This window comes from Alligator mississippiensis, chromosome 6 (assembly GCF_030867095.1).
Source record: "Alligator mississippiensis isolate rAllMis1 chromosome 6, rAllMis1, whole genome shotgun sequence".
Classification (NCBI taxonomy): domain Eukaryota; kingdom Metazoa; phylum Chordata; order Crocodylia; family Alligatoridae; genus Alligator; species Alligator mississippiensis.
In genome coordinates this window covers 24,472,375-24,487,888 of record NC_081829.1, presented here as the reverse complement: position 1 = coordinate 24,487,888, position 15,514 = coordinate 24,472,375, and the positions used below count along the sequence as shown (strand labels likewise).

The 15,514-nt window shown below is 46.8% G+C and overlaps 1 protein-coding gene and 1 long non-coding RNA gene across 3 annotated transcripts in view; one reads left to right on the top strand and one right to left on the bottom strand.

Moving 5' to 3' along the window:
- Window positions 1-6,115, bottom strand: part of HELLS (helicase, lymphoid specific) — a 47,216-nt gene extending 41,101 nt beyond the window's left edge. Inside the window, exons 1-3 of one of the 2 annotated variants that reach the window (XM_059729705.1) lie at window positions 6,047-6,115; window positions 5,350-5,471; window positions 1,348-1,470 (exon numbers count right to left, since the gene is read on the bottom strand). In XM_059729705.1, the coding sequence (XP_059585688.1) occupies window positions 1,348-1,470; window positions 5,350-5,471; window positions 6,047-6,089 (288 nt within the window). In that variant the 5' untranslated portion in view covers window positions 6,090-6,115. Of the gene's footprint in view, window positions 1-1,347; window positions 1,471-5,349; window positions 5,472-5,771; window positions 5,927-6,046 lie in introns of those variants that run through there. The other variant, XM_006263961.4, reaches the window with a different exon arrangement.
- Window positions 6,116-6,140: 25 nt separating this feature from the next.
- On the top strand, window positions 6,141-6,737 carry LOC132251138 (uncharacterized). Its single transcript, XR_009462991.1, has 2 exons — window positions 6,141-6,229; window positions 6,422-6,737. It is a non-coding gene; the product is annotated as an uncharacterized LOC132251138 (long non-coding RNA).
- The last annotated feature ends 8,777 nt before the right edge of the window (window positions 6,738-15,514 follow it).

The following is a 15,514-nucleotide window of genomic DNA, read 5'->3' as shown; positions in this document are numbered from 1 at the left end:
TTACTTCTGCAGTAGCACACATTTCAAAATGTGCAAAAACAAAATAGCAGAAAGCACTTGGCGAGATAAGAGGAATTGTTCTACACCCGATTTCTGACAGCTTCATAAAATACTATCAGGGAGATCAAGCATTTCTGATATGTAGACTACTATAAAATAATGAAGCATATTAGTCATTAAGCTTATTTTACACAAGAGAAATAGCAGGAGGTTAATGATCTCAAACTAGCTTAACAGGGTGCTCATCCAGCTTCCTCTTGAACACTTTCAACGATGGCAACTGTACCACCTCTGCTGGAAGTGTGTTCCAGGTTCTAGCTACTCTTACGGAGAAGTTCTTCCTTATGTCCAGTCTAAATCTTCCTTCTGTTAATTTGTGACTACTGGTCCTCATCCTCCCAAGAGCTGCCTTCCTGAAGAGTTGGTCCCCCAGATATTGGTGCTCCCCCCTGACATACTTGTAGGTGGCTATCAAGTTACCTCTCAGCCTCCTCTTACTCAGACTGAACAAGCCTAGTTCCTGGAGTCTCTCCTCATAGGGCCTATCCTCCAGACCCCTGATCATGCGAGTGACCCTTCTCTGAACCCTCTCAAACTTATCCGCATCCTTCTTGAAGTGCAGTGCCCAAAATGGGGCACACTGCTCCAGCTGCAGCCTCGCCAATGACAAGTAGAGGGAGAAGCACCTCTCTGAATCTGTTGGCAACACACTGGGTGATGCACATCAGAGTTCTATTTGCCCTGCTGGCGACTTCTTTGCACTGTTGGCTCATATTCATCTTTTGGTCGATAGTGACCACCAGGTCCTATTCAGATACTGTGCCAGCCAGTGGGCTACCGTCCATCTTATAGTTATAGTAAAGGTTCTTCCTACCCAGATGAAGCACCCAGAACTTTTCCCTGTTGAACCTCATCTGATTAGCCCATATAGCTTCTGCTGATTTGCCTTCATCATATCATAGCTCTTCCAATCTTAGACTCTATCCTTTGTGAAGGGCAATTTAATTTAATCTTCACATGACAAAATGTGGTACCCTTGGGTACCTTTAGTTCCTATATTAGAGACTTAAAAAAAAAAAAAAACAAAATCCACAAAAAAGAGCCCTGGAGTAGCACATTTCCCAAAGCCCATTTTTACATGGGTTTAAGCAAGTGTCAGAAGCCACCAAAGCCTTATTTGTCCTAGATTTGCCTTTGAGGGGAAATTTTTTTTTTTAAAATGAAATCAGCAATGCTGATGAGAATTAAACCACTAATCTCTCATTCCACTACCTCACATCTACTCCTTAGCCTGCTCTACATACAAAGAACAAACAAGATTCTTTAATTTATTTTTAAAACACCCACCTCCAGCTGCTGTTGTTCCATTTTGGTTAGCAAAAATTTTGAATAGATATTGCTTTTTTCCAGCAAATGCTGAAGCCTCTTGTAGCGCATTTCACTAGAGTCTCTGTCCCAGGACATTCGGGCCTATAAATACAGAAGGAATGAAAGTATTTAGTCCTTCAGCCTTTACTGTTCTTGAAGTTAATAAATATCATTCTATTCATCCCATAAAATACATCTACCCTTGTACTGTACATGTTTAGAAAGATACCTTCCCCCAATAATCATACACCAAGGATTTAGGAACACAACATATTCCTCCCACAAATAGTCAAATGATCTGCTTCTGTGTTTATTCATTTGCCATGTGAATGACAGTTCTGCAATGGTACATACTGTAATACATTAATATAATGAGTAATATCTAACAGCATGTGAGAGGGTTTGTTGAACGTGAATTAAACCTAAACATTAGTATCTGAAGTCAGATCTATAGCATAAGTTTACTTGAATTAATTTGGTGCTTGCCAACCTGACAGCAAAATCTAAATCTACCAGCAGTTTTCAGCGTTAATTTTGTGATACCTACTAATATAGGGAGGGTTTCTAGAGATAAAAGAGAATCTGTTTTAGCACCTTTTAGAATAACTCCTGTTCAACACTGACAAAACAACTAATCCCTAATGTGGATGAAGCCAAATGATTACTGGACAGGGCAAGTAAAGATTATCATACATGCACTTGAGAGTACTATCTTTAGTACCTTTGATAACAAAAGTTGATACTGGTACTCTGATATCTAAAATTTGAGTAAAAGCTCACTAATAGGAGTTTGTGAATTACTTTCCTAAACCCAAAGAAACAGCAGTGTTTCTCAGCCAGGGTGCCCCAGCTTAGCACAATGTGGCATGCAGGAAGTTTTCTGCTAGAATAGCTATTAAACATTTGAAAGGGGGTGGTTTAGCATCTCTAAAGCAGCATGTTCCCCAGGGCAAGAAATGCAAAGGCTTGCGATCCCAGTGCCTTACCTGAACATTGGGTGAGGAAGGTAATGCAGACAGAAAAGTGCTAGAGCTAGATGGCAGGGCAGTGTAACTGGATAGAACAATAATTATTAGAAGAGAAAGAGAAGCTTGCTCATTTCTTTCAGACACAGTACCAGATCCTGCTAATATGTGGCAATCCTAATGTGACTGTCCCTTGACGTGACAGTGAGCTGTGGAGGTGAACTAGATGAATTACTTAGAAAATGCAGTCAATAAATGAGAGAGAGGTTCTGAAACAAAGATGGAAGCAGTTCTATCACGCCAGGCAGCAAGTTAGCAGAGAGGATTGATTTCAAGAGCAGAAGTTTCTTTTAACTTAACTCTTTGATGCTTCACCCATTTTCAAAGGTTCAGCTACACACGTGTACAAGTCTTGTTTTTGATATTTTACTGTTACATTCTTGCTGCCCTTGATCAATTTCACACAAAATGCACTTAAACAATGACAACCCCTTAAGTTGAGAGGTAACAATGGATAAAGCAGTTTCTGGAGTCTCAACCCTAGGCAATGTTGTGGTAAAAAGGGTATAGGCAAAACGGTCTCCTATCAAAGTATGCTACAAACAACTCTGGGCTAATTCTAAAGAAAAAGAATAAATAACAGGGCAGACAGAAGGGGGCAGGAGTGCAGGCAACCTCTTCCCCACCCAAATTGCCTGCGTTTCATTTTCGCCAGGCAGGGGAGACTAACTATGCAACCTATAGGAAGTACTGTCTAACCAAACCAAGAACGCACTTTTTTTTTGGTACTGTACCCCATTCTCACACAATCTCCATTAGTTTCTGCTCTCCTTGTTTCAGTTTTCTTTCCTTAGCTAAATAGTACCTGAGCTCCTGAAGGCTTTGCATTTGTAAGGCTAACAGTACCAAGACTCCAGTTAGAATTAAGCTACTTTTTCAGCTAACTGCTATTGCTGACTTGCTGCTGGGCTAGAACAGTTTCACTCCAAACAATTAGTGAATCTGAAGGATTTTCCCCTTGACTAATCAAGAAAACTGCAAGAAAGGGGAACAGGATGCTTAGATCCACAAAGAATTTAAAACCTTTGTTTCACTCAGTTTGTCCAGAACAGACCTTTATTCTGTCCATCTATTTGCTCCTGTACCCCAAGCAAGATTTTCCTAACACTCTGCTAGAAAGATTTTGCTGTTCTTTTCATCAAATTTGCTGCCATACCAAAGAATTGACAAGCAAATCTTCTGTTAAGCTGCTGTACAAATCACTTGGCAGGGGGTGCGCAGTTGTGACAAGCATTAAAGAAATAAGGCCTCATGAACATGTAGGTTCTTGCAGGTTGCTAATGGCCTGAATGTAAGGACATGAGTAGGCCCCTCCCTTGCCCGCAAGGTACCAGTAAGCATGTAGGATAGAACAATGACTGTGAGAGAAATGAATGCCAAAGAAACTGTATAGACAGTTAAAATGAAATTAATAAGTCTAGATTTATGGTTCTGGTATAAATTGGGAAAGCATTTAAAGCCTCTCTTTTCAATATTAGACTTCAGAGTGAAATACTGTATTTGCTCCACAACAGAAGTTGCGCTTCTTTTAAAGGTCTAAAAAAGCCACTCAATTCTGACCAACCATAGCAACAGATAAATGTATTTTTGCAACGTTGAAAGTTATATCCATACTCACACTGTGTGTTCACATAAACTAGGTTTGACTTTAAAATGTCAAAACTAATGTGCTCTATTGACAAGTATGCTTTCCTGTTTAAAAAAAGGTAAGAATAAAAAAAACCTAGCAAGTGAAATGGGTTTTCTTCAGATTAATGCATAAATGAGCATACATAAACACAAGTTCAGAACCTCCTACCCTCCATCATTTTCCCTTGCTCCAAAGGTGGAATGAGAAAGGAGGCCAGTTCCACTTTACCCTGTTTCTATTATCAAAGCTTCAATATATGCCACAAGAAGCAATAAAACGGAAGGGTGTATAGCTCTGGAAATCCGCTTTGAATTGATCCTGCATTATTACATGAGCAACTTTTTCTGGTACTTGAACAGATTACATTTAAAACATTTTCTCCAAATCTAAGTGATGAATACAGAAAACTGCATTTCCTCACAATTTAAAAAAAAGTTAATGTTTACAAACAATGTAATATAGATCCTGAATCAGATTGTCAGACCAGTGTTAAACAGAGCAGTTAACCTTCCTAAACCATGTCAAGCTGTCAGCTTGACACGTCTAAGTCAAAAATTGCATTACTAGTATAGAGCCTCATTTCACCCTCACCTTGCCCACACAAGTTGTAGAGCAGGTGAATTCTACAAGAGTCAGAAGCTCCTTGGAACTCTGCCCTGGGAGCTGTGGAAGGTGACCGATTCAAAAAGGGATTGGACACATTCTTGGAGGAAAGGGACATCAACAGGGATTGAGCATGGGACCGAGAGGTCCATCACAGAGGACATTCTGGTTTTCTACTACTCTGTCCTCTATTGATACGAGACCTGACACCTTTATGCCCTTTATTTCTCTTCAAGAGAAAAACAGAGGACATAAAGGCACTGGCATCTAATTTCGTACCAAGAGGATAACTGGACTGTCCACTATGATGGCCACCCTAGGAAGAGCCTCAGCCCTGGTTATACCCAGTTCACTGTCTTTAAGCAGCCACTCTCTGCCACAGTGCAATGCCGTGTGCGCCATTTCCTCCTCCTCCATGCTACCTAGGAAAGGGAAAGTGATGTCCACCAAGGAGCAGTTCGGACAGACCCTCCTGAGGACATCCACAGCGTCCTTGCTTCATTCCCTGCTGGCACCAGGTTGAGGACCAGGACTCAGAAGGATTGTGGGTACCAGGTAGGCAGCTGGGGCCAGCCACCTGCGACAAAGGACGCTAGGCGAGATGGACCTGGGCATGACCCACTCATTGGTAGCTCCTTTATTAAGGGTTACTCTGAAGTGATGCCGGCTCCTAACTAGCTGGAGTCATGGCTCCTGGGTCCCAGTGGTGCCCTCCCCGCTCACCTTCTCCAGCATCTGCCGCTCCTCCTCCGCACCAGCAACTGCCAGCTGCTCCTCCTCCTGCAGCATAGCTGGTGTGATCACTGCCGCCGCCTCCTGTGCGCCCATCTCCGCTGCTAGCAGCTCTGCCGAAGAAAGCGTGGAGCTGAGCGGTGGTGGCCCCCCTCGGCAACATCCTTCCCCCCCCAGCTTGCCCCCCCAGCGACAAGCCGCGCCCCCTGCGACATCCTTCCCCCAGCTCGCCCCCCCCTCCAGCGACAAACCACCGCCCCTCCCCCCCCCGCAACATCCTCTCCCCCCCAGCGACAAGCCTCCCCCCGGCAACATCCTCCAGCGACAAGCCGCTCCCCCCCGGTGACATCCTCCCCGCCACCTCGCTCGCCCCCCCAGCGACAATTCCCCCCGCGTGGCCAGGCGACGCTCACCGCCGCTGCTCGGGCTGTTGTGGGCCGGCATTGCGCCGCGCCGCGCCGCGCCGAGGCCGTGAGGGGAGGGGAGCGGACCCGTCCGGCGCTGCTGGGCTTCCCGCGCCGCTTTCCTACCACGCGCCGCGAAATCCTGGGCTCTCACGAGAACCCGCCCCCAGCCTCCGCCCCCCAAAAAAACGCGCGCTGCCCCAAACCCCGCGAAAACGGGCGCTCTCGCGAGAGCCTCCGAGGGAGACCGGCCGGGGAGACGCACCGTCACCCCCCCCCCCCACCTGCTGGGTGAAGTTGCCCGTCTGGTGCCTTGTCGCGCGCCATGCGCTTAACCCCTTGTGGACCACGGGGGCCCGAGCGCCCCTGTCCGAGTTGTATGCAGGGTCGCGGGGCAGGCCTGGGGCGGCGCTGGCAGCCTCCTTGCTCGGAAACCTGACTCTGGGGCAGCTGCAGTGGGGCTTGAGGTAGAGTTGCGCACCCCCCTCCCCCCAGGCAGGTGCAATTGCACGCCTGTGGTTCCCGCTCCACCCAAACTTCAAACCCAACCTTTCTAAGCAGGCAGCATTGAGGCCATGGCTCTTTATAATTGATGGGATCCCTGGCTACCCTCTCTTCGTTCCACATGTGTTCATGACACACTCTCCTTTTTAACGTAGGAAGAAGACAAATTCAACACCCTGCCTGACATCAAACACCTTTAAGTAACCAGACTGCTTCAGCCATTATCTGCTCCTAATTTACATTCTCACAGAACAGCTTTTTACAAATGCACTTTTCCACTCAGGAGAAACCCCAACATTTCAGGTTTCTCCTCTGCAAGATGAAGTTTCCTTTCTACCTGGGAGAACTCTTAACATCTTGGATTGCTCCTTTGCCTGATGAAGGGTGTCTGAACCCAAAAGGTTGCAAAGAAAAACATGTTATTTTGCAACTATTTAGTTGGTCTAATAAAAGATATCACCTCTGCCCCAAGAGTTTTGTCTGCCTATGCCCTCAGACTAACAGGGCTACAACCAATCTCCTTTTAAAGGGTCTTGATTTTCCACTATTCAAAATATCTGCAGTGTGACTGTCTGTTAGCCACATCCTTCTCCAGTTTCACAACCCTGCAGCCTATTTTTGGCTTTAGCTACAAACTTTCTCTCAGGTGTGGTGACATTAATTCAGCTGAAAGCTAATTCAGGTGTGGAAATAACTAACAGTGAAGTGTTGCATGCACTGTTGAGATGCTCAAGAAGGCTAGATCTTGTTTTACAAATCCAAAGAGACGTGCATTTACCTGTAATGAGAACAAGACTAATACAATAATTTCTATTTTTGCCTAAATTGTTGAGTTGCTTAAACTTCATATATTATCTACCAAATCAGTGCACAGTCCTATGAAGTTATATGTGTTTTCATTTTGATCTTAAACTGAATTATGTTGTGCTAGGGCCTTAGTATACTGGTAAAGCTTCTAGTTTCTCTTTAACTGGAGAACATGTGTTGTGTTATATATCATGGTGCACTACACTGGCTATACCCCCCCTTTCTCAAAACCCTGGCTGTGCCCATGCACATGCGCGCACACACAGCCCTCAGGCTGAATGTGTCCATTCACACAGGACTTCCCGTTCAGCACTGCTGCGTGCTGTGTCTTGCTCTCTGTAGGCACAGATGCTTCCTGGCTATGGGATGAGCAGTTGAAACAAAGGAATGCAGTAAAGCACAGTGATCTCTCTGGACCTTCATTCCTGTCACTGCATTGTATCTTGCACCCAGCCTGAGTCCCACAGTGACAGTGGGAGAGATGCCTGCTCCAAAATGTGTTGATTAAATAACTTTTCTGTGCTACACACTGCTGTGTAGTGTAGAAATACCAGAGCTATCTTAGGTACCAGGAGCAGTCTAGTGGTAGCATGGAGTTCCAATGGACAAATTTAATCAGCTTCTGTATAGTGCAAAGTCCTGCACTTTAGATGGAATAATTCCATGCACTGCTACAGCCTGGGGTCTGACTGGCTAAGCAGCAGCCATTGGTGACATGTGGTGGGGTAGGTGCCCCCCCTGCGATTGGCCCTTGCCGGCTGGGGAGTGGGGGCGCTGAGTAAAGTGCCGGCTGGTGTCCCCCCTGAGATTGGTGCCCGGCAGCACTGAGAGAAGTGCCGGCAGCACTTCCGTTTTTTTCCACCAGTGCAGTGATCAGCCACTGGGAGGACCCCCACATCAGTGATCAGCCGCTGGGGGATCCCTCCCTCCCCCGCAGTTGGCGATCAGCTGCTGGTGCCCCCCCAAACTCTAGAGGCACCAATCGCCCATGGCAGCAGCTTTGCAGAAAAGGACCTGGGGGTTACAGAGTACAATAAGATGGATAACTGTCAGCAGTGTGCTGCTGTTGCCAAGAAAGCTAACAGCATATTGGGCTGTATTAGTAGAAGCATTGCCAGCAAATTGAGGGAAGTAATTATTCTGTTCTATTCTGCACTGATGAGGCCACATTTGGAGTACTGTGTCCAGTTTTGGGCCCCCCATTACAGAAAGGATATGGACAAGTTGGAGAGAGTGTAGCAGAGAGCACTGAAAATGGCTAGGGAGCTAGACTACATGACCTATGAGGAGATGCTGAGGGAATTAGGCTTATTTAGTCTGCAGAAGAGGAGCCTGGCAGGGTATTTGATAGCAGCCTTTACCTACCTGAAGGGTGGTTCCAAAGAGGATGGAGCTAGACTGTTCTCAGTGGTGGCAGATGACGGAACAAGGAGCAGTGTTGCAACTGGGGAAGTGTATGTTGGATATTAGGAAAAATTTTCTCACTAGGAGGGTGGTGAAGCACTGGAACGGGTTACCTAGAGAGGTAGTGAAATCTCCTTCCTTGGAGTTTTTTAAGGCCTAGCTTGACAAAGCCCTGGCTGGAATGTTCTAGTTGGGGATGGTCCTGCTTTTGAGCAGGAGGTTGGACTACATGACCTCCAGAGGTCCCTTCCAACCCTAATTTTCTATGATTGTATGGTACCACAGCTAGATGCTCCTAGTACTCTTGGCAATTTATGTATCTACACCTGTAGTTCTCAACCTCTTCAGACTCCAGACACCCCTTGCTAGACTAGACTCAAGGTACCCCTTCAAAAATGCCAGGTCTTAGCTCTCACTCATTTCTTGGGTACAGAAAAATAAGAGAGCAATTCTTTTGTTGCAAATAACTCAGATCACAGTGGGATGTTTTTATTACTGTGGAATCCTATTTGAAATCTCTGCATTTATTTTGTGAACCATGCATTCACACACCTATCAGTGCTGATATTGAGCTGCACCATGCAGCACTCTTAACAAGATCTCCTGGCACTCCAGGGTAAGAATCATTGCTGTACACTGTACCCTAGTGCACAGAGCAAATGAACCCATAATTAGTCCTGCCAGTGTCAGGTTCTAATATATAGCAGAGCTGTTCTGATTCACTCCAGTAGAGGGCAGTGGAGCACTGATCATGCTAGCCGGATCATTGTTAGGGTGGCTGACATTCTGTTTACCAGGAGTATGGCCTCTAGAAGAGTCCATATTTCAAGTTTTCAAAATAGAAATCCTTTACCTTGCGTTCATTAGCACAAGCACCCCAAAATAACTCTTACCTTATCATACCCCTGAAAACAGGTGAGCTAGAAATAGTTACACTGGGCTAAAAATTTCTAGCACCTGATTGTCAAATAATGGGTATTGCCAAGCATTACTACTATTTAAACTTTTCTCATGCAGAAACCACTGGGGTGGCTAATTATAGAAAGAGATGTTCAAAAGAAAGAGGAACGACCAGTTAGGTCATAACTAAGGTGTCCTATTCAGATGGATGGCATGGTTACCATTCCTTGAGGCCTGAAGGGCTGATTCTGGTTGTTGGAATATAGCTATGGAATGGTGGTAATGTTGCTTTGTCAGACACAGTTCAGAGGTTAGCATGAGAGATATTTGTCAGATATTTCCCTATCTCAGTATGCTATAGAAAAAAAGATTTACAGGAATGACCATTAATGATCAACAAAGACATTTTGGTTGACTTGGATGCAACTGAATAGTTATTTTGGAGGCTGAGACCAATGTTTATATTTTCCCTATGTAGTTACTCATATTAACATGAATTGTTCATACACAATAACATTTACATCATGCCAGATCACATCTGCAGTCCCACCCCATGCACCAACCCCACTCTTGATCGGCCCATGGTTCATCTCTGTATCACTCATCTAGCCCGTAGGTTTGGAAGGTGGAGCACCACTGATCTATTGATTAAGGGATCCATGCATTAAATTCTTACTGGTAACTTGTCCCATTGGCTTAACTAAGATTATGAATCTAAAGTGTATTTCTGCAAGTAGCGATTTGCAGGTTTAGGCCTTCCAGCTGTAGGGACTGGGCTACTGCGTAGTTTTCCGTAAAATACTGCACAGAAATAAAAAGTTAAAATATATAATAATAACAATCATATTGCAACACATACCATCATAAGTACTTAACATTGTAGAGGTGGACACTAACAGGGGGAGCATGTGTCAATCTCATGTTCAATCCTTCAGGCAAGTGCACTTAATATAGTGTCTTAGTACATGGGTAAAGCCTCCCTTTTGTGTCTGGCTCCAGGGACTAGTCTTCTATTAGGACTGCCTGCAATGTACAGTTAAAGGAGCTTTTCTTTATCTCAGTAGACAGGGATTTATCATCTGTCAGATTTTCAAGCAGGCTATGAAAGTCCTAAGTTCAATTCATGCAAACAATTGTGGTTGCTATATACATGAAATCACAGTGTTTTTTGTGTTATGGCAAAGCACCAAAGGAGACCTGGGTGGGAGGGGATGGTTTGGTCATTAGAGATCCTATCAAGTATAATATCCCACCTCTTGTGACCATTGCCACATATTTCAGACGAAGATAAAGGCCTGTCATAACACACCTGGCTAATTAGCAGTCAAAAGTTTCAGGGAGGGGTGAGCTTATTGGCAAGGATAAGAGCGGGACAGCAAAAGAGACACAGATAAAAGTCAGTACAAGGGGAATATTGCAAACAAAGACAGTTCTGTTCTCAGGTCAGGCAAATGGGTGCTGCTAAAGTACAGAAACCTTGGATCATTGTCTTTGAAGTTCACCTGTCAATCTCGTAAGCGACACAATGAGACTGCATGTCATTTCACCATGCTCATTAGAAGCTATTGCCCAGTCTAGAACTGTTTTTTTTTTCTATTTATTCTACCCATAACCATAAAAGTTATGCATTGGACTAATTGTCCTGTCTACTGAGTGGCCAAAGAGACAGCTGAAACATTGCTGCAGTATAGTTTTCTTGTCATCAGAAAAAGTAATACACAGAGTCAGCATCTTACTTTACATTGCTCATTCATCATAAGTGCACAGGGCTTTCAGCATCTTGAACAAAGAGGATCAAAGCAAAAAAGATTACAAGATGATTTAGAACCCCTAGGTTAAATTCATCGCTGGTGGAATTCCATTGACATTCATGAAGTTTACTCCACTTACTCCCAAGTCTGAATGTGGCCTTCTTTATATCAGAAGCTGTTAGCAGTAACTAAAGTGCAGCCACCTCTGCAACAGTAATTTTCTCCTCAGCTATATATGTCTACTTTTTCTGTAGCTGGGTGTAGAACAAAGGAAGGATCATGCCCTCTCAGTCTGTGCAGTCACTATATATCCCCAAGGATATCAAACTCAATGGGCTAGCAGGTTTCACTAAATCGTCCATAACTCAGAAGTAAGTATCCATAGAACCAGACAGATCAGTATGAAAGAATCCAAATGGTTGGTGGTCTCACAAGTTGACCTTGATTTGTAGCAGCACATTAAATTTAAAGGAGATTCATAGATCCAAAGATTCATAAATGTTAGGGGCTGGAAGGGACCTTACAAGATCAGTGGGTCCAGCCTCCTGCACTTGGGCAGGAAAGACTGCTGGGATCAGATGACCCCAATAAGATGGGTGTCACAATGCTTTTTGAAGATTGCCAGGGTGGGTGACTGTACCACCTGTGGGGGAAGCCTGTTCCAAACCTTCAGTACTCGACTTGTAAAGAAGTTTTTCCTTATGTCTAGCCTGAAACAACCCTCAATCAGCTTGTGCCCATTATTTCTTGTCCTCCCCTGGGGGGCCTTGGTGAACAGGTGCTCCCTCAGGCCCTGATGTACACCCTTGATCTACTTATAGACTACCACCAAGTCCCCTCTGAGTCTTCTCTTCTCCAGGCTGAACAGTCCCAAGTCTTTCAGTCTCTTCTCATATGACATGGTGTGTAGGCCTCTAATCATGTGCATTGTCCTCCCCTGGACTCTCTTGAGCTTCTCCACATCCTTCCTGAAGTTCAGCGCCCAGAACTGGATGCAAAACTCCAGCTACATGCACACAAGAATACTAACTAACTGTGCAGTCCTGCATGGTGTTTTGGATAACAGCATGTAGCCTCCAGGCCTGAAATATTCAAGACAGATGCTGTTATTACTTGCTAAACAGTGAAGCTGGAATGTGTTTTATTTGAGTCTGTCTCATTTCATCAGCAAATGTAGAAAGTCCCTTTGCAGTGTTTCAGCTAGTGAAGTCAGAGCTGCCGTGCATTGGGAAATGCTGGAAATGACTTAAAAGGTCTTTGCTTGTGGTTGAATTGAGGCATCTTCCAAATGACACAAGTATCACTGCTGTGTAAAGTTTGCTACAGGCAGTCCTCAGACTTATGACATAATTGGATCCTGAAAACTGTGTCTTAAGTTGAAACATAACTGGAAACTAATTTTCCCATAGAAACAATGTTATAAATGAGGGATTAGCTCCTTTACCAGGATGGACACAGCTGCCTCCAGCGGGTCAGTCTGTTGTAGTGGGGGGGCAGATCGACATCCCCGTAGCAAGGGAGGGATTGGGGCTGGGGCTAGGACAGGGGCTGGGGCAAATGGCGCCCAGCTGGGGTGTGGGGACATGGGGAGGGGGTGGGCATCTCCCATTGCTGCAGGCCACCAGTCTGGGAGCTGCTCATCTGGCAGCTCATCCAGCGGCTCTCGCTGCTGCTTCTGCCGCTGGTCTGGGAGGGCATGGAGGGGGAGACACGTGCCCCTGGATCTGCATGGGGCAGGCAGGGGCAGGGCTGTGCCAAGCTGCACTCAGAATGGAAGGTAGAAGGTGCTGAGAGTGGGGGCTATGCCCTCCTGCCGCTCGCCCAGCTAGGGCGGGGTGGAGCCACTGCGTTGCCTATAAACAAGCGGCGCACAGCAGCCAGAGCCGCCCCGGCCTCCCCATGCCTCCTGGACGAGCCGTGGCTTTGCCCCGCCCCGCCCTGCCCCACTGGGGCGGGGTAAGCAGCAGTGGCTACAGTGGCAAAGCATGGGGCCGGGGGGAGTGTGCCTCCAGATAGGGGTGGGGTGGGCGGCGAAGCAGGGTCTGTTGGGGGGGGGGGGAGGCTGCAGCCACCCTAAAATTCCCCATAGCCCACACAGCCCGCCTGTAGTGCAGCCTGATACAGCCCTAGCCCCGGCTGCCCCATGCAGATTCAGGGGCGCACGCCTCACCCATGCCCTGATGCTGCTCCACTTGGCTGGGTGAGCAGCAGGAGGGCATAGCCCCCACTCTCAGCGCCTTCTGCCGCCAGCTCAGAGTGCAGCCTGACACAGCCCTGGCCCCGCCCGCCCTGCGCAGATCTGGGGGCACATGCTCCCCCCATTCCCTCCCAGACCAGCGGTGCGGAGTGGCGGAAGCCTCCCTACCCCCTCCCCGCGCCCCCCTTTTCCCTGGGCAGTCCCTGTTTCAGCCACAGCCCCAATCCCTCACTTGCTGCAGGGGCATTGATCTGCACCCCCCACGCCCCACCACAACACACTTACCAGCTGGAGGCGGCTGTGTCCAGTGTCATAAAGTTGAAACCCTCTCTAAACCTCGAAACAGTGTCGTCATTCACAAAGGTCGTAAGTGTTGTTTGTCGTTAAGTCAAAGAGTTGTGCTGAGGACTGCTTGTATTTGTCTTTTCCTGATCAATGTGTTGCCAGCTAATGACACAGTCTCACACCAGTGCACAGAAAAGGACAATCCCATTCAATCCCATTCAAACCTACTCTTACCTGATTCCTTTGAGCATCTCATGTATCAGTGTCCTGGTGCTTAAAAATGGCGATGGGGGTGCTTTAATGAAATTTGTCAAACAAGCTTTAATTAGAGTGCCCCTGCTGCCATTTTTAAGTGCCAGGATGCTGATACATGAGACACTGGATTCTACTGGAGCATGGTAATTACCATGGTCCAGCTAACTCAGTTAAGCAAGCCTGCTTCAACATGCTGTAATTACATCATGTTGGAGCAGCCTCACTGCTTGTGTATAGGTGCCCTTAGAGACTAACTGGTTGTTACTCTACAGTCACTGCTCTGCCTGCAGTATAGTGCAGACATACGGAGCTAACTTTAAACCAGCTAGCTTGTATACAAGAAACATCCTAGCTGCAGCAGTACAAAGTTCAGGGTAGGCTGCAAAACCTGCCTGAGAAGCTGGTTAAATACACTGTCCTCTCCTGTCCTGTCCTGCAGTCAACGCAGGCAATACTGGAGGGGTGGTTTGAGGGGTGGGAGGGAGGGTGCGAGGGACTGTGCGCCTCACAGTGCTGGCCAAAGCCAGGAGCCAGGCACCAGCACTGAGCAGAGGGCTCCCTGCTTCTCCTGCTGCTGCTGCCACCCCCCGCTGCCTGCCAGGGCTGTGTGCCAATGGGGGGGTGGGGGTTGTGGGAGGGTCCCCATATCCCTCCTTCCTCACACCCACGCCCTGCCCACCTGAGCTCCACACTGCTGCCACCCCCCTGGGCAAGGCTCCATCCTGCAGCCAGCCCCAGCCCCACGCTCTGCACTCCCACCCAGCTGCAGCCCTGCCCCCTCCCACAACTTCCCTACCTGCTGCTCAGAGGGAGCATGATGCCGGGGAAGCCTGAAGCAGCAGCCCTCCCCTGTGCTAGCAGGGTCCACCCTTCTGCCCATGAGGGCAGAAACAAGGAATAATAGGATATGTTGGGGTCAGGTGTAGGTGCCTCGCTCCCACCCTTGTGGGTGGAAAGATTGAGCAGGACACAATTTGTTGGGGGTTGCTGAGGGCTGGATGAAAGTGCCTGGTGGGCCGAATCTGGCCTGCGGGCTGTAATTTGCCCGTCCCTGCTCTAAACTCACTTCTTCTGTAGAGCATTCACCATGACCAACAATACTTGAGGCCATAACTTCTTATCTGCTGCAGTTTCCCAAGGTAGATTTGTATAAGAGTGTGGTTGGGGCGGGGTGGGGGGGTTAGGTGGAAGAAACTATCTCTTTACATATTTTGTACAGCTTGTGACAAAAGAGGAGAGGCTTGTAGCTAAAGCACAGGGCTAGCAGTCAGAAGAAATGGGTGCTCCTCTCAACTTTGTCATAGACTTTGACTTGGGGCAGATGATGTAATTAACATTTCTAAAGTGGCTTATGGAAAGTGCTATCTAAGTGGACATGGCAATTTATAGCCACATCTCAATAGCTGTAACTGGTAGGCAACACAAGGCTGCCTGAGTGTTCCTGATATACGGATCAATTTGTCAGTTCTTCAGCTCTTGCTGAATTTCCCTGCCTAAGTGGCCAGAAAGAGATTAAAGTTGTCAAGGGATAGGATTGATGGTATGGTGTTGTCTTCCAGCAGGTAAGCTGTTATCTCACAGACCTTGTGGAGTGTAAGCCTGCAGTCTGGGGGTCCCTTCATTCTTCTTTCAAAATGTGCTAATGAAAA